Source organism: Anolis carolinensis, unplaced genomic scaffold, assembly GCF_035594765.1.
Source record: "Anolis carolinensis isolate JA03-04 unplaced genomic scaffold, rAnoCar3.1.pri scaffold_11, whole genome shotgun sequence".
Lineage (NCBI taxonomy): Eukaryota > Metazoa > Chordata > Lepidosauria > Squamata > Dactyloidae > Anolis > Anolis carolinensis.
In genome coordinates, this window is record NW_026943822.1 from 2,981,546 (window position 1) to 3,000,985 (window position 19,440).

General features: G+C 45.6%; 1 protein-coding gene across 1 annotated transcript in view; it reads right to left on the minus strand.

Annotated features, from left to right (window-relative positions):
• The window catches only part of pcsk6 (proprotein convertase subtilisin/kexin type 6), a 330,770-nt gene that overhangs the window by 262,374 nt on the left and 48,956 nt on the right, over positions 1–19,440 (minus strand). The window contains 3 exon segments of the mRNA XM_062963634.1: positions 1,376–1,548; positions 15,699–15,787; positions 19,031–19,107. Coding sequence (XP_062819704.1) covers positions 1,376–1,548; positions 15,699–15,787; positions 19,031–19,107 — 339 coding nt within the window.

The window sequence follows — 19,440 nt, forward strand, 5'->3', positions numbered from 1 at the left end:
GTGCATAATTCCTATGGAGTAAACAACAAAACCACTTGATGAAATCACACCAAATTTGGCCACAAAAGACATAGTCATCCAATCAATCTGCATGCGGCAGCGTGTCAGCAAAAATGGCTAGGCGTGTCAGTGCTGACACGCGTGTCATAGATTGGCCATCACTGTTCTAGACCATGGCCATACAGCCCGAATACATACAACAACCCTGTGATCCCGGCCATGAAAGCCTTCGACAACACATTTTCTCCTATACTTTGTTCATTTTTAATTCCAAAACCTAATCTACTTTCTAGATCGGGGTCCCCAAACTTTTAAAGCAGAGGGCCGGTCCACAATCCTTCAGACTGTTGAGGGGCCAAATTATCATTTGAAAAATATATATTTAAGCAAATTCCTATGCATACCTCACATGTCTTATTTGTAGTGCAACAACAACAACAACAAAAGAACAATACAATATTTAAAAATGAAAACAATTTTAACCAACATAAACCTATTAGGATTTCAGTGAGAAGTGTGGGCCTGCTACTGGCCAATGAGATAGTCAGGTTAATTAGGATTGTTGTTGTTGTTGTGTGCCTTCAAGTCATGTCAGACTTTGGCTGAGCCTAAGTCTAAAATTAATTATTTATTTACTAAATTTATTTACTACATTTATATCCCACCCTTCTCACCCCGAAGGGGACTCAGAGCAGCTGTATGTACATACGATATATTATATTATTAGCATAACACAATATTAGCATTATATATTACTATATTGAACTATACCACTATACTATTATATAATATGTAATATATAACATATAATTAATATTATTATATGGTATTACTATTAGTATTATATTGTATAACATAAGATTATTATCAATATTATATGTATATACAATATATTATATTATTAAAACTGATATAAAAATATTATATTATAAAACTGAGGGCGGGGGCCAGGTAAATGACCTTGGAGGGCCGCATCCGGCCCCCGGGCCTTAGTTTGGGGACCCCTGTTCTAGATAGTCCTCATATGTTCACCTTAAGTTGTAAACATCTTGAAGGAACACAACGACAAGATGTTTAAATTGCCTAAGACATCCAGAATGACTCTTGCAATATCTTTAAGCAAAATCAATACTTTTGCAACACTGTTTTTCTTTGGTTTTCATCAAGATTGCCTGAGAATCAAGATCATTTAAGTGCTTAAAAACAACTCTTTTCCCATTTTTCCAGCTTCAAACCGAATGGTTTATTTTCCAACTGTACATTAAAAAAATGCATCATTGGGAATAGCAAATGTTAGGTTTCCTATCTTAAAAAGAGGAAATTTTGTCTCAAAGGAGGAAATGTTGTACCCAGCATCACGGTTTTGCGCACCTACCTCTTTAATGCCTTTCTCAAAGGCCTCCTTGGCCAAACGTCCGGGGCCATCCACTGTCCGGCCGTCGTCATCCGGGCCCCAGCTCGCACTATAGATGTGGATGTAATCTGGTTTGGTGCCAATCGCCTTGGCTTCGACGATGTCTGTCACGTCGCCATCCAACATACGGATGCCTAAAGAAACGAGAGAGCCAAATCCTTTTACAAAAATGCTCAAGCACGACAATGAAGGACTTTTCTTTAATGCAGGGGTGAGGCTGAAAGACTTCCGTGTTGCTAGAATCGTGTGTGACGTCTCAGGGCAGCGTGAGCACTGGGAACCAGAAATGGAGGCCAATAAACAATCTAATATCTTTATTAAAGAAATAAAGGAGACAAACGAAAATAAGCAGAGTATATAGTCCAGCAATAGTCCTTTCAGAAAAGGTCAAATATAGTCCAGTAATGTGAAAGTAGATGTCCAGTATTAGAGTTCAAAGTTTTAAATCCGGTAACCGAAACACACTCAAACTTCCAGGCTGTTTGAGTGGGGATTAAAGCAAGGTCTGTCAAAGAGTTCCAGGTTTCAATTCCGAGGCTAGGATACAAGGCAAGGCAAAGTTAGTCGTGGTAGAGCTGAATCGCTGTCCAAGCTTGGCAGGGAGACGAGATGCAACACCGGTCTACTCGAGAGTAGCGCGCTGCAGAACTAGAGTTAATGTGAATTCCTCAACTGACACACTGAACACCGCAAAGGTCAGTCGGCGCCCAGAACTTTTATGGGACTACAATCTCCCTTCCAGCCAGGTGTCTGAACACTCTTTCCCAAGGGAAAGTGGACTAAAGTCAACAACTTGCCAGATGCAACCCTCCCGGGAAACTCTCAAGGGAACTGGCTTAATTAGTTCTTGCTCTCTCTGCTAATCGAGCGCTTCTTCTCTTATTCTACTTCTCCAAGCGAGATGTTTCCCAAAACAATCTTCGGTCAAAAGGAGCGCTCTCTGGAGATCCGGGCTCTGGCTCAAGGGCCTTTGTAATTAACTGTGGGCTAAAACTGTCAACAGGGGACATCTGGAAGGGAGCAGAATCTTGTGGAATCGGCACAAACCCCATATCTTCTTCGGTCTGATCCATAATGGCGACGGGGTCATGACTCGAGGGTCTCTGAGACACTACATCGTGCTCTTTCAGAAATAATAGGAATCAGAATTTTCATCACCACGGTTCCAAATAACATTTCCTAAAGTGCTCCATGACTAGTTGGCATGTGCTCTGTATCATAAACTTATGTGGTCTACCCAATGCAATTTTCTGAGTCAGCACCCCAAATAACCAAACTGAATCTAAAGTTGATCAAAAATTAATTTGCAATCCTTTTGGTACACACACTTACAAATGTATGTCTAGTTGATTAAACAAACAAACAAACAAACAAACTACGGCCCATTGTGGAGCAGATTATATGTTCAAACCAGCAAACAAATAATAATACAGTAGTCTCACTTATCCAAGCTTCACTTATCCAAGGTTCTGCATTATCCAAGGCAGTTTGCCTTTTAGTAGTCACTAGCTGTGCCCAGCCACGCGTTGCTGTGGCAAAGTGGTGGTGGTATTGGTTAAAAATTGTTGTGTAATTTTTATTTGACGTTATTTGTATTTTTTTATTAAGTTTATTGTAAGTTATCTTTTTATTTATTATATTTTATTATTTTCTTGTATTATTTTTAGCTATTTTCTGTTATTATAGAATTATATTGTATTCATTTTTTAGTGTTTTTAATTATTTTTTAGTGTTTTTTATTATTTTTTATTGGGTTGCTAGGAGACAAAGTTGGAGGAGCTTAGCCTTCTAACTGGCAGCAATTGGATAAAAGCAATTATTCCTCTCCCTCTAATTAGGACTTTATTTTTCTTTTCTTTTTGTTGTATCAACCTAGAGGCGTGGATGATGGGTTGTGTTGTCAAATTTCGAGGTTGCGGGGCCTGTAGTTTTGTTGTTTTGTGGGTCGCCGTGATGCCATCACTCTTTTATATATATAGATTGTTTTTGAGGTGGAAATTATGGCATGAATTAGGCAACATCTTAAGAAATAAACCAGTGAATGAAAGGGCACTTCTTGCACAATAGTAACCAAAAGGCGCCGGGAATATTTTGCGGAGGGACGAACCATTTGGGACCAAAATACTCTGTCTACATTTCCTAGACTGGCTTTGAACTGCACCAAGCAGCCCACTAGTACTTAGGGAAATCTGCCCTCAACATGTAATAAGAACTGTAACCAGAAGGCAGCAAAGGTTTGTACTCCTTTTCGGCAACTTCATTACCCCCGAAAGCATGAGGCCCAAATCTGGCAGCAATCCTAAGTATTTTCAGTCCAAATGTTTTAGTTTCAAACATCTCTGCCATTTCCCCCTCCAAACACTTCATTTTCTCCCAAACAGCTTTTCAGCGCCAGAGAATCGGTGAACAGGGGCACACATAAAAGAGGGAAGCGCATCACCTTAATTCTCAAGCCCATAGACTCGGTGCTGTTAGCAGAGCCAACCATCAAAGCCCAAGTGGGGAAGGAATCTATAGCTTGTCAGAGAGAAGTAGAGGTTAAAGAGAGGAGATGAGAAGGAGACGGAATAAATCAGCCGCTTCTTACAGTCTAAGCAATAAAAGCTTCTGAAGACGCACAGCTTTAAAGACAAGTGGAAGGGAAGAAAGATGGGCCGGCACCCTCCTTTTGTTTATTGAGCGGTAAATGTATCGCGCCCTGAGCCAAAAAGGGGAAAAGAGCCAAAAAGAGCACATGCAAGAGCAATGAGAGAGAGAGACGAGTTTTAAAGAAATAGACTGCACCTCGTGGAGCGTGACGGATGTGACGGATAGGACTCCCCACCAAGCTGAGCCCAGTCCTCCTCCGTTTCTAGCAATCTATTTACTCACTTCTGATGAGCCTAAGAGACACAGGACACTCCTTTCCACAGCCTTCCAGAGTCACTGAGCGCTGAGTTCATTAAGATTTTAAAAGAAGCCTGGGTGCAGGGGCGGTTCAACTGTAAGGCAATCTAGGCAGTTGCCTGGAGCGCCACGGGTTCGGGGGCGCAGTTGAGGCGCCTCAGCAGGTGGCAGGACCGATCGGTAAACTGGCGGCGAGATGGGCGCTGCCGCTTCCGACGAGGTAAACTGGGTCCGGCGGCGAGATGGGCGTCCAGCCGCTTGTGCCATGCGGCCGCTTGGCTCCGCCCCGTGTCCTTCGAGGATATGGGGCGGGGCCAAGCGGCCACATGGCGCGTGCGCAGTGGTCAGAGAGGCGAGATACCATGATCCCCACCTCCTCTCAGCTTTGGGCCAAGCCCGCCTCCGGGGTGGCAGGCATCCTCAGAGGTTGTGAGGTCTGTTCGAAGCTAGGTAAGTGGGGTTTATATATCTGTGGAAGGTCCAGGGCGGGAGAAAGAGCTCTTGCCTGTTTGAGGCTAGTGTGAATGTTGCAATTGGCCAGCTTGATTGGCATTTAATGGCCTTGCAGATTCAAAGCCTGGCTGCTTCCTCCCTGAGGGCATCCTTGGTTGGGAGGTGTTAGCTGAACTTTCCTATCCAGAATGTATTTCTTTTACATCAATAAATACTTTTGAACTTATACAAGGGTTGAATGAAAAGTAATGCATCCACCTTCGTTACTTGGGTTTGGATGGGAATATTTTAATAAATCAAATTACTCGCCCAACAATGCACAGTACTCACATCAACTTGGTTGGGAAGTGTTAGCTGGCCTTGATTGTTTCCTGTCTGGATTTCCCCTGTTTTCAGAGTGTTGCTCTTTATTTAGGGTTTTCCTTAATCCCTCCTTATTATCCAACGTTTTCGCTTATTATCCAACATTTTCCTCAAAATGGAACTCTGAGGAACCCCACAGGACAACGGCCAGGGGTTCGAACAGGAGCCCCCCAGCACCACCTTCTGGGTACGGCCCTCCGGGAAGGAACGGAGCCACTGGAAGACAGTACCTCCCAGTCCCATCCCAGCGAGACGATCCAGGAGGATACCATGATCAATGGTATTGAAAGCCACTGGGAGGTCCAGGAGAACCAACAGGGACACTGTAGTGTCTCAGAGACCCTCGAGTCATGACCCCGTAACCATTATGGATCAGACCAAAGAAGATTTGGGGTTTGTGCCGACTCAGCAAGATTCAGCTCCCTTCCAGATGTCCCCTGTTGACAGTTTTAGTCCACAGTTAATTACAAAGGCCCTTGAGTCAGAGCCTGGTTCTCCAGAGAGCGCTCCTTTTGATCGAAAATTGTTTTGGGAAACTTCTCGCTCGGAGAAGGAGAATAGAAGAAAAAGCGCTAGATTAGTGGAGAAAGCAAGTGCTAATTAAGCCAGTTCCCTTGAGAGTTTCCCGGGAGGGTTGCATCTGGCAAGTTGTTGACTTTAGTCCACTTTCCCTTGGGAAAAAGTGTCCAGGCACCTGGTTTGAGGGGAGATTGAAGTCCCATAAAAGTTCTGTGCGCAGGCAGACCTTTGCGGTGTCAACGTGTCAGTTGAGGAATTCACATCGACTCTAGTTTCTGCGGCACGCTACTCTCGAGTAGACCGGGCGTTGCTTCTCGTCTCCCTGCCAAGACTGGACAGCGATTCAGCTTTACCACGACTAACCTTGCCTTGCCTTGTTACCCTAGCCTTGGACCTGAAACCTGGAACTCTTTTGACAGACCTTGCTATAATCCCCACTCAAACAGCCTAAAAGTTTGAGCGTGTTTCGGTTATCGGATTTAAAACTTTGAACTCTAATATTGGACATCTACTTTCACATTACTGGACTATATTTGACCTTTTCTGAAAGGACTATTGCTGGACTATATACTCTGCTTATTTTTGTTTGACTCCTTTATTCCTTTAATAAAGATATTAGATTGTTTATTGGCCTCCATTTCTGGTTCCCAGTGCTCATGCTGCCCTGAGGCGTCACAACACACTCCCCTGTCTGTTGTTGATGTTGGTGTTGTTTACAACAACAACAACAACAACATAACTTCAGATACTGTGACAGAAAGACTAAGCAGAGGGCTGGGAACGTATCAATGGTGTAATGCCAACAACAGCTCCAAGACTCTTGGTGGGTGGTGGAGCCCAGGTCATCTGGCAACACTCCACCATCAATGGCATCTGCCTTGGCCCCATCGGCCTTTGTTCTTCCACCCAACTGCAGTGCGCTTATCCAGGAGTAGCAGCTGGGAAGCCTGCTGCCATTTCAAATTTCTCACATCAGATCCAAGCTCTTAAAACTGTCACTATCTGGAGCATGAACAAAACAATAAAACAAAACAGAATATAACGTTAAAATTACAACCTGCTTCCCAGATCCAGCTGCTCTCACCAGATAAGCCACAGCTGGAGCCCTGATCAAATATGGTGCTAACCTTGAAAGAGTAAACACATTCTCCAGTCTTTGTTCACGTGGTTCTTTTTTTGCTACAGGACGGACATGCTTCATGCCAGATCCACATCTGATGGACATACATCTACCAAACTCTTGTCCTACTCGGCTCTGAGACAAAACATATCTCCATACAAGCAGATTCACAGAGTCAGATCAAACTTCAGATCTGCTTTGCCAAAGCATAGCCTCAGGACCTATTGTTGGGTGTCATCCTGGATTCCACAAGTTGGAAGTTATACAAGGGTTGAATGAAAAGTAATGCCTCCACCTTCGTTACTTCGGTTTGGATGGGAATATTTTAATAAATCAAACGCAGACATAATCCTTAGAATGTGCTCTTTAACTAACACTATTCACTTTTCCACTTAATCGCCAGACAATTGGATACATTTCTGCCAACGATGAATAAGTTTTCTGAAGCCATCACGGAAGAAGTCCACACTCTGTTTCCGCAACCACCGTCTCACAGTCCCCATCGTGCACAGATCTTCCGAAAGCCAAGCAAAGCAATAATGAGACCCACACGTTGTTGTGAAATGCCTATTATGCTTGAAATTTCTCTCTGAGTGATACGACGATTGTCCTGAATCAACCTGTCAACCTTATGTTTATGAAACTCGGTGGTTTCTGTCACAGGACGTCCAACTCTTTGTTTGTCACGCAAGTCCGATGTTCCCACCTCAACATCTTTGAACTTACTCGCCCAACAATGCGCAGGACTCACATCAACACACTCACCATAAACAGCTTGCATTCTCTGAGGAATCTCCTTTGGGGTGACACCTTTTGCTGGCAAGAATTCAATGACTGCACATTGCTTAAGTTGCATTGACCGATCATCTTTGACTTCGTACTTTAACAACACAACCATTGTTCTCTATATATGTGCAATTCCCTCCTGTAATATTTGCAAGCCCTATATATGTATACTAGCTGTGCCCAGCCACGTGTTGCTGTGGCGAAGTATGGTGGTATGGGAAATAAAATATTGAGGAATTGGTGGTAGTTAAAGTAAAGGGTAAAGGTGCCGGGCTGTTTATGTTGGATAAGTGAGACTCTACTGCAGGGGTCCCCAAACTAAGGCCCGGGGGCCGGATGCGGCCCTCCAATGTCATTTACCTGGCCCCTGCCCTCAGTTTTATAATATAATATTTTTATATCAGTTTTAATAATATAATATTGTATATACATATAATATTGATAGAAATATTACAATGTAATACTAATAATAATACCATATAATAATATTAATTATATAATATATATTACATGTAATATTACTAATAATATTACAATATAGTGGTATAATTCAATATAGTAATATATATTGCTAATATTGTTCTATGCTAATAATATAATATATTGTATATAGATATAAATTGTAAGCTGCTCTGAGTCCCTTTCGGGGTGAGGACAGGATATAAATGTAGTAAATAATAAATAAATAAATAAATTTTGACTTGGGCTCGCCCAAAATCTGAAATGACTTGAAGGCACACAACAACAATAATCCTAATTAACTTGACTATCTTGTTGGCCAGAAGCAGGTCCACACTTCCCATTGAAATCCTGATCGGTTTGAGTTGGTTAAAATTGTTTTTATTTTTAAATATTGCATTTTTCTTTCGTTGTTGTTGTTGTTTTTGCACTACAAATAAGACATATGCAGTGTGCATAGGAATTGGTTCATTTTTTTTCTTCAAATGATCATTCGGCCCCTCAACAGTCTGAAGGATTGTGGACCGGCCCTCTGTTTTAAAAGTTTGAGGACCCCTGCTCTACTGTATATTTATAATCTTGTATTATCTCCTTAGAACTGGATTATACGAGGCCCCTTCTACACAGCTGTATTGTCAAGGACAGAACGCCACAAGATTCAAAGTAACAGAGTTTATTAGATTACAGAACTCAAAAATGCCCGTAAAACACAAGGGCCAGGCAGTTTTTGCCTTTAGGAGCAAAAAGGGGCAAAAGTAAATGTTCAAAAGATAAACCGGATTAAACCGGAGTTTAATCCGGGTAAAAACAAACTGCTTACTTCAGCCTGGGTATAAACGAAACGAAAGCCAAGGAACAAAAGATACAAAGAATGCAACTAATTGGCAGCAGATTCCTCTCTGCTGCCAACACTGTGCTTAGAGTAACTTGCGTCGCTCCCCCACACACACAGCAGACAGGATCTCCAACACGAGTAATTCAGCCAAGGATTGTAGCAGTTGAGTAGACCAGTTCCGTTCCGTAGATCAAAGCCAGAAGCAGACGTTTGTAGTTTTTCCAAGTCCAAGAAGGGGGGGAAGACAAGCCGTGGTCAGTTCAGTCCGAGTTCTCAAAGCAGGAGATGGCGTCCGTCAAGAAGACGACGGAAGGTCAAGCTAATAAGAGTAAGCACAGGTTTGCACAAACAAATGCCCACACAATCCCTCCCGCCGTCTGACCCTGGATTCCAATCAACTTACGTCACAGCACAGGAAAGCACACAAGTCTTCAGGGAAGCGTCCCACACACACACGGATCCCAAGCGTTTGCCCAGATTACCTTGCCCAACGCAATTTGCAATTGCTCTCAAGCCCCATTTTATGCCAGTTACAAATCTTCATCACTGTCAGCTGTCCTCCTTAACCCGGGCGTTTCCTCATCACTTTCCTCGTCAGAGCTGGAACACCTCTGACTACGCCCAACAGCATCTCCAGCTGTGGATCCCGTCCCATCCCTCCAGCTAAACCATGGGTCTAATCCTGAAGGTCCCCATTCATCTTCTGTCCCATCATGGCCAGTGGCACCCACTTCCTCCCTTACCCGAGTCCAATCCATCTCATCCTCCTCTGAGCTAACCAGCCCCTCCTCCATTCTCTCCGTAAACCCTTCGAAAGACTCCTCGTCAGATGGTGCTGCAAATATGTCTCGCAGTCTTTTTCTCTCTCGCTCCTCGAGAGTATCTGACTCTCGAGGAGTCTTACGCCCACGTCTGTCAGTAACAGAGCCATGAGGCTCAATCATAACACTATCCCCTCTCACAAAGGCCTCCTCCCCCGATGGCGGAGAAGTGGCAGTGATACCCTCCGCTATAGCACCACGACGACTAGAGGTATCAAGTTTCAACAGCGAACGATGAAAGACTGGATGGACCTTTAAACTAGACGGTAAACGCAAACGAAACGCAACAGAAGAAATCTTTTTAACGATAGGAAAGGGACCCAAATACCGAGGCGCAAACTTTCCCCCAGCCTGTTTAATATGTTTGGAAGATAACCACACCAAATCCCCTTCTTCCAACTCCTCCCCTGCCTGCCTGTGGCGGTCAGCCTGAGTCTTCTGCGTTGCCTTAGCTTCCAACAGTAAGCGACGGGCAACATCATGCAATGCAGCCATTTCCGAAGAGCGGTACACAGGGTCCGAAGAGACCACATTGGTCGACGGCGCCACACCTCCCCGTGGGTGAAAACCATAAGTTAGCTCAAATGGCGTATGCTGACTAGACGTGTGCACCGCATTGTTGTAAGCAAATTCCGCCACCGGTAACCACTTTACCCAAGCCGTGGGTTGATCTAAACAAAAACAACGCAGATACTGCTCTAAGAGCCCATTAACCCGTTCCGACTGTCCATCCGTTTGCGGATGGAAAGCTGAAGACACGTTTAACTTAGTCCCCAAACACTCATGGAAGTGTTTCCAAAAGCGTGACACAAATTGCGGAGCCCTATCTGAAATAATCACCTCGGGTGCTCCGTGCAAACGATAGATGTGCTTTGTAAATAGTAAGGCCAACGTAGGGGCCGCCGGAATGGTTGAACAAGGAATAAAATGAGCCAGTTTACTAAATAAATCCACCACCACCCAAATACAAGTATAACCCCCAGACTTAGGCAAATCTGAAATAAAATCCATGGAAATGATTTGCCATGGCCTCTCCGGAACAGGTAAAGACGATAACAACCCTCTAGGGCGCCCAACAGGCGTCTTACTCTGCTGACAAACGGCGCAGCTGTCACAAAAGCGCAGAATGTCTTGCCGCATCTTTGGCCACCAGTAGCTCCTGGTGATAAGCTGTACGGTCTTGAACCTGCCAAAGTGCCCAGCCATGGGTTCGTCATGGTGGGCTCTAATCACCTCCAACCTGAGGGTCCCTACTGGTACGTAAACCTGCCCCCTACGCACCAATACCCCGTCTTGATCCTGGAGATGCGGCAGTATGGTACGGTTACCTGCAGAGAGCAGCATCAGTTGCTCCTGAGTCCACACATCATCCTTCTGAGCCTCAAGGATCTGGTCATGTAACCCAAGCTCATTATCTACAACACACAGAGAGGCAGTAGGCAAGATGGTCTGACATACTACCTGCTCATTGGTCTTAAATTCCGGCTTGCGGGATAAAGCATCGGCCCGCAAGTTTGCCTTCCCCTCCACGAACTGCACCTTGAAGTTAAACCTGGAGAAAAATAAAGCCCAGCGGATTTGACGCTGGTTTAACTTCTTTGCTGTTTGCAAGTGCTCTAAGTTCTTGTGATCAGATCTGACCACGATCTGGTGCCGTGCCCCTTCAAGCCAGTGCCGCCACACCTCAAACGCCACCTTAATCGCCAACAACTCCTTCTCCCATATGGTATAGTTCTGCTCGAAGGGTGTTAGTTGCCGCGAGTAAAATCCACAGGGACGCAAGGTCCCTGAGGAATCCTTCTGAGACAATACAGCCCCCAACGCGTAGCTAGAAGCGTCCGCTTCTACCACGAACGGTCTGTCAACATCAGGATGGGTTAGTATGTTGTCCGATTGAAAACTAGACTTTAGTTGTAGAAACGCCTCGTGAGCTTCCCGCCCCCACACAAATGGCTGTTTCTTGCGCAGAAGCTGCGTCAAAGGTACCGTGAGCTTTGCAAAATTCGGAATAAACTCCCGGTAGTAATTAGCGAAACCCAAGAACCTTTGTACATCCTTCTTAGTCTTCAGCTCCTGCCATGAGTTGACGGCGTCAACCTTATGTGGGTCCATTTTAAGTTCCCTACCTGACACTACATGACCTAGGAACTCCACTTCAGGCACATGAAAGACGCACTTGGAAGCCTTGGCGAAAAGCCCATTAGCCCGCAGTCGGTGCAGAACCTGCTTGACATGTTGACGATGTTCTTTCTCGTCCTTAGAAAAAATCAAGATATCATCCAAATAAATCACTAAAAATTGATCAATTAGGTCCCTGAACACATCGTTCATGAACCTCTGGAATACCGCAGGAGCATTACAAAGCCCAAAAGGCATGACTCGGAACTCGTGGCATCCGAAACACGTGTTAAATGCCGTCTTCCATTCATCCCCTTCCCGTATACGGATTAAGTTATAGGCCCCCCGCAGGTCAAGCTTGGTAAAGACCTTAGCCCCTTGCACCCTTGATAACAGTTCCGAGATTAAAGGGAGCGGGTACCTATCCCGAATGGTGTATTTGTTTAGGATCCGATAGTCACAGACCAGCCTAAGTTCCCCAGTCTTTTTGGCTACAAAGAATACTGGTGCCGCAGTTGGAGAACTAGATGGGCGAATAAACCCCTTGGCTAAATTTTCATCTAGAAACTCCCGCAAAGCTTGCCTTTCCGGTACAGTCAAGGCATACAGCCTCCCTGCTGGCAGTTTCGCACCTTCTGCCAACTTGATGGCGCAATCATATGGCCTGTGCGGTGGTAATTTGTCCGCTTCTCTTTTACAAAATACATCAGAGAACTCCCCATACTCAGCAGGCACTCCCTCCATATCAGAATGAGTAACATTTAGAGTGCAACAATCCTGCCTCTTTAAGATCACTTTACGTGTTGCCCAATCTACTTGTGGGTTTACTACAGCTAGCCAATCCATCCCCAGGATCACATCATATCTAGGCAAGCTCGTAATATCCCACACAAACGTTCCCGTTACTCCCTGCACCTCCCACGTTACTGCTGAGGTTTCATGGTTAACCACCCCAGTCTCCAGCAGTCTCCCATCTGCTCCTTCCACCCACACGTCGCATGCCTTGCGCACTCTAGGAATGCCATGCTTCTTAGCAAACTCAATATCTACATAGGAGACCGTAGCCCCTGAGTCCAGCAGTGCCAAAGTAGAAACAAGTTCCCTTCCCCCAACAGATAATGTAATGGGTACGAAAACATGCTTCCTCCCCTCAGTTGACTGCTTGAGGAGCCCTAGTGCGTTGGACTCACGTCGCACTAGGGCTGGCCTTTTCCCGAAAGCTGGGAAGGTTTCACATTACAATTTTTGGCAAAATGCCCAGCATTCCCACAGTACAAACACAAGCCCAGCTGCCTCCTACGGCTCTTTTCCTCTGTAGACAGCTTTTTAAAGACCCCAAGCTCCATGGGCTCTTCCCCCATCACCACAGGTGCCCTGGTTACATGCATGGGTGGCGCACACATTGCTTTTGAGTGTTTACGAGCCTCGAACCTTGCGTCTAAACGCAGCACCTTAGCTACTAAGGCGTCCCAGCTTTCAGCCGGCTCCAAGCGTGCTAATTCATCCTGGAGCATATCACTTAACCCGGCAGTAAATAAAAGCATGAATGCATTTTCCCCCCAATCCAGCTGGTGGCGATACAGGTTAAACTTATTTAAGTAATCCAAAACAGTCCCCTTTCCCTGTTTCAACCGATACAGAGCCCACCCAGCGTTCTCCGTGCGGAGAGGATCCCCAAAAGTATCAGTTAACAACTTTTTGAAATTATTCAAATTGTCTTTGACTGGGTCATTTCCCAAAATTAAATTAGTGGCCCATTGTCCTGCGGGACCGGTCAACAAACTCAAAATAAAGGCCACCTTGCTAGTGTCTGTAGGAAAAGCATGAGCACTGAGCTGAGAAAAATAAAGCTCCACTTGTGCCAAAAAGGTTGGCAACTTGCACCTGGTTCCGTCAAAGCGTTCAGGAGTCAAAACATGTCCTTTCACAGCCTGAGCTGTTTGACTAACGGTAAAAGCCGTTTGCAATTGGTCTACTTTGGCCCGTAACTCATCCATCGTCTTCCTGACGGGTTTATTGCTGCAATAAACTTTTTATGGGCGTTGGGCAATCTGTCAAGGACAGAACGCCACAAGATTCAAAGTAACAGAGTTTATTAGATTACAGAACTCAAAAATGCCCGTAAAACACAAGGGCCAGGCAGTTTTTGCCTTTAGGAGCAAAAAGGGGCAAAAGTAAATGTTCAAAAGATAAACCGGATTAAACCGGAGTTTAATCCGGGTAAAAACAAACTGCTTACTTCAGCCTGGGTATAAACGAAACGAAAGCCAAGGAACAAAAGATACAAAGAATGCAACTAATTGGCAGCAGATTCCTCTCTGCTGCCAACACTGTGCTTAGAGTAACTTGCGTCGCTCCCCCACACACACAGCAGACAGGATCTCCAACACGAGTAATTCAGCCAAGGATTGTAGCAGTTGAGTAGACCAGTTCCGTTCCGTAGATCAAAGCCAGAAGCAGACGTTTGTAGTTTTTCCAAGTCCAAGAAGGGGGGGAAGACAAGCCGTGGTCAGTTCAGTCCGAGTTCTCAAAGCAGGAGATGGCGTCCGTCAAGAAGACGACGGAAGGTCAAGCTAATAAGAGTAAGCACAGGTTTGCACAAACAAATGCCCACACAATCCCTCCCGCCGTCTGACCCTGGATTCCAATCAACTTACGTCACAGCACAGGAAAGCACACAAGTCTTCAGGGAAGCGTCCCACACACACACGGATCCCAAGCGTTTGCCCAGATTACCTTGCCCAACGCAATTTGCAATTGCTCTCAAGCCCCATTTTATGCCAGTTACAAATCTTCATCACTGTCAGCTGTCCTCCTTAACCCGGGCGTTTCCTCATCACTTTCCTCGTCAGAGCTGGAACACCTCTGACTACGCCCAACAGCATCTCCAGCTGTGGATCCCGTCCCATCCCTCCAGCTAAACCATGGGTCTAATCCTGAAGGTCCCCATTCATCTTCTGTCCCATCATGGCCAGTGGCACCCACTTCCTCCCTTACCCGAGTCCAATCCATCTCATCCTCCTCTGAGCTAACCAGCCCCTCCTCCATTCTCTCCGTAAACCCTTCGAAAGACTCCTCGTCAGATGGTGCTGCAAATATGTCTCGCAGTCTTTTTCTCTCTCGCTCCTCGAGAGTATCTGACTCTCGAGGAGTCTTACGCCCACGTCTGTCAGTAACAGAGCCATGAGGCTCAATCATAACATGTATAAAATGCACACTGAAGTGGATTATATGGCAGTGTGGAGTCAAGATAATGCAGTTCAAAGCAGATAATATAAGATTATAAATGGGTAATATAGCTGTGTGGAAGGGCCTTGAGTCTACACTGCCATATAATCCAGTTAAAATCAGATAATCTGTATTTTATAGACAGTGTGGAAGAGGCCTAAGTGAGGCCTAACTCTGCCTGTCCCCTGGGCTGAGTGGGTTGCCAGGAGACCAAGTGGGCGGAGCTTAGCCTTCTAACTGGCAGCAATTGGATAAAAACAATTATTCCTCTCCCTCTAATTAGGACTTTATTTTTCTTTTCTTTTTGTTGTTTCAACCTAGAGGCGTGGATGAGGGGTTGTGCTGTCAATCTTCGAGGTTGTGGGGTGTTTAGTTTTGTTGTTTTGTCCGCTGCCGTGATTCCATCACTCTTTTATATATATAGATTCATATATATTGGGCTGAAAAACTCGGCTTATCTTCGAGTATATAGGATATGTTGTTTTTGTTTAATTATGTTGTTTGGGCTCTGCCCCATAAATAAAGTTTTTATTATTATTATTATTATTATTATTATTATTATTATTATTATTATTATTATTGGGCTTTTGTTACTGTCTTTAATAGGTTTCGTCACATCTTTATCCCCAAAGCGGCCCTCTTAGTACATATATATATACTTTAGGTTGTGCATTATCAAACAAAAGCCTTTCTTACCCCCAATTCTTGCATTGTACGCAATCCCCACGATGCAGTTCGAGTTGTTTGCCGATGCTGCCACTTCTCCAGCGCACCGCGTGCCGTGCCTAAGAAAAACATTTTAGGGAAAGGTTCACCCATCGGCACAAACACTCTTAATACCTGAGATGGGAGGGGAAAGCGAGGGGGAGTTAATATATAGGCATAGGCAACAGTTGAACTGGAACTACAGTAAGATTCTCGCAGGTTGACACCACTTTAACTTCCCACTAACCCCTTCTAATCTCTGTGCACAGAGCGCATGCTTTCACGAGTGGCAGAAGTGTAAAGTCTCTTAACAACTAATCCATTAAATTAATAAAGTATTCAGAGGATTAGTATCATTAAAAGAGAAAAAAAATCACAGAAAAGAGGATTGTGGCATCGGGCCATTAAAATACATTTTTAAAAAATCTGACGTATCCTTGCAAATCTGGAGTCTGTACTTCCATGCAGATTTTGCTGCACAATTTGTCTTATTTGTCAGGCCGGGGAGACATACACAGGCATCCTTTTGACATCAAGCTCTGTGGGATGATGCTAGCTTGCACTTTGGCCAAATGCTCAGGTTAACAGGCCATAATTCCCACAGTTACTCTGCCACTGGAGCATTGTGTGCTTCAAGCCTAGAATATTAAATGGAGAGATGCTACTAGCAAACACAACCAGCTCCAAGCCAAGGTTACCATCTCAGCTTCCTCTTGTGCAGACACACACATCATAGCTATTCATTGATCAAAGAAAGAGAGGAAGCTATCAAGAAACATCTAGCCACCTTTCCAGGGAGCCGCGGTGGCGCAATGGGTTAAATCCTTGTGCCGGCTGAACTGCTGACCTGAAGGTTGGGTTGCTGACTTGAAGGTTGGGTTGCTGACCTGAAGGTTGGGTTGCTGACCTGAAGGTTGGGTTGCTGACCTGAGGGTTGGGTTGCTGACCTGAAGGTTGGGTTGCTGACTTGAAGGTTGGGTTGCTGACCTGAAGGTTGGGTTGCTGACCTGTGGGTTGGGTTGCTGACCTGAAGGTTGGGTTGCTGACCTGAGGGTTGGGTTGCTGACCTGAAGGTTGGGTTGCTGACCTGAAGGTTGGGTTGCTGACCTGTGGGTTGGGTTGCTGACCTGTGGGTTGGGTTGCTGACCTGAAGGTTGGGTTGCTGACCTGAGGGTTGGGTTGCTGACCTGAAGGTTGGGTTGCTGACCTGAAGGTTGGGTTGCTGACCTGAAGGTTGGGTTGCTGACCTGAAGGTTGGGTTGCTGACCTGAAGGTTGGGTTGCTGACCTGAAGGTCGGGTTGCTGACCTGAAGGTCGGGTTGCTGACCTGAGGGTCGGGTTGCTGACCTGAAGGTCGGGTTGTTGACCTGAAGGTCGGGTTGCTGACCTGAAGGTCGGGTTGCTGACCTGAGGGTCGGGTTGCTGACCTGAAGGTCGGGTTGTTGACCTGAAGGTCGGGTTGCTGACCTGAGGGTTGGGTTGCTGACCTGAAGGTTGGGTTGCTGACTTGAAGGTTGGGTTGCTGACCTGAAGGTCGGGTTGCTGACCTGAAGGTCGGGTTGCTGACCTGAAGGTTGGGTTGCTGACCTGTGGGTTGGGTTGTTGACCTGAAGGTTGGGTTGCTGACTTGAAGGTCGGGTTGCTGACCTGAGGGTCGGGTTGCTGACCTGAGGGTCGGGTTGCTGACCTGAAGGTCGGGTTGTTGACCTGAAGGTCGGGTTGCTGACCTGAAGGTCGGGTTGCTGACCTGAAGGTCGGGTTGCTGACCTGAAGGTTGGGTTGTTGACCTGAAGGTCGGGTTGCTGACCTGAAGGTCGGGTTGTTGACCTGAAGGTCGGGTTGCTGACCTGAAGGTTGGGTTGTTGACCTGAAGGTTGGGTTGTTGACCTGAAGGTTGGGTTGCTGACCTGAAGGTTGGGTTGCTGACCTGAAGGTTGCCAGTTCAAATCCGCAAGATGGGGTGAGCTCCCATCTGTCAACTCTAGCTTGCAAGGACATGAGAGAAGCCTCCCAGCAACACATCTGGGCATCCCCTGGGCAACTACTCTTTAGACAGCCAAATCTCTCACACCAGAAGCGACTTGCAGTATGTTCTCAAGTTGGAATACTGTGTCCAGTTCTGGGCACTGCAGTTGAAAGGAGATGTTGACTCTAAGCTGGAATGTGTCCAGAGAAGGGCAACTCAAATGATCAAGGGTCTGGAGAACAAGCCCTATGAGGAGCGGCTTAAAAAGCTGGGCATGTTTAGCTTGCAGAAGAGGAGGATGAGAGGAGACATGATAGCCATGTATAAATATATGAGGGGAAGTCATAGGGAGGAGGGAGTAAGCTTCCTTTCTGCTGCCCGGAACAATGGCTTCAAACTACAGGAACGGAGATTCCACCTGAACATCAGGAAGAACTTCCTCACTGTGAGAGAGAACTGTTCAGCAGTGGAACTCTCTGCCCTGGAGTGTGATGGAGGCTCCTTCTTTGGAGGCTTTTAAGCAGAGGCTGGATGGCCATCTGTCAGGGGTGCTTTGAAGGCGATTTTCCTGCTTCTTGGCAGAATGGTGTTGGACTGGATGGCCCACAAGGTCTCTTCCAATTCTAGGATTCTATGATTCTAAATTGCTACTGATATGATTTTTTTAAAGCTACATTTCTATTGCCAGATGCACAAAAAGGCATCTTTCAGAACCTCTGGACTGCTGGAGGGAAATGGGTTGCGGCTAGCACAGTGGGTTAAACTGCTCGCTGCAGAAGATCTTGCCGATCGGAAGGTTGACGGTTCAAGCTCCCGCCATCAGCCTAGCTTCTGCCTACCTAGCAGTTTGAAAACAGCAATGTGAGTACTTCAGATAAATAGGTAGGTACTATGGAGACACAATGATGTAATGGGTTGACTGGAAAGGCATGTGTCGACAGCTGATTGGCTGAGCCAGTCAGGAGCTAGAATTCCGATTGGATACTGTCTCTAGCTTGCTGCTGAGACAAACGGTTTTAACAGCCACTTTCACCTTGGTGAGTGAAGAGTGTGCTGATTGGAAATTGTCAGGAAGGTAATGGCTGCCAACTCTCCAAAGCCTGATTATTTATAAGGCAAATGAGGCATATTTAAAGACTGTTTAAACTAGATGCAACCTTGGATTACTACTTCCAGAATCCTGCCACAAACATGGCCAAAGGCAGTGGAGTAAAAAAACCAACTTTTTTCCAAACTTTCCTATTTTATCAAAATGGCCCGGTAGGAGATGCACTAGTCAGGTTCTGCAAAAAGAGAACCGAGATAGTAGAATCTTTCACAGTTCAAAGATTTAAGTTAGCATGAAAATCAGACACACTTGTTTTCGTTGCTGGCATCATAGCGGGGAGTCGGATCTTCATCGTGTCCATTGACGTCGTAACTTGCACGAGGGTCCTAAGGGAAAGAGAGAAAAATCATAGAGGGAGACAGGGTAGTTGTATGTCTTTCGGGCTGTGTGGCCATGTTCCAGAAATATTCTCTCCTGACGTTTCGCCCACATCTATGGCAGGCATCCTCAGAGGTTGTGAGGTATGGATAAACTAAGTAAGGAAAGGAAAGAATATATATCTGTGGAGAGTCCAGGGTGTGGCAAGAGTCCTTTGTCACTGGGAAGCCAGCATTCATTTTTCAGTTAATCACCGTAATTAGCATTGGAAAGGTTTTTGTCTCTTGCCTGAGGGCATCCTTTGTTCAGTCATTAGCTGTCCTCTGCCCTCAGTGTTGGTT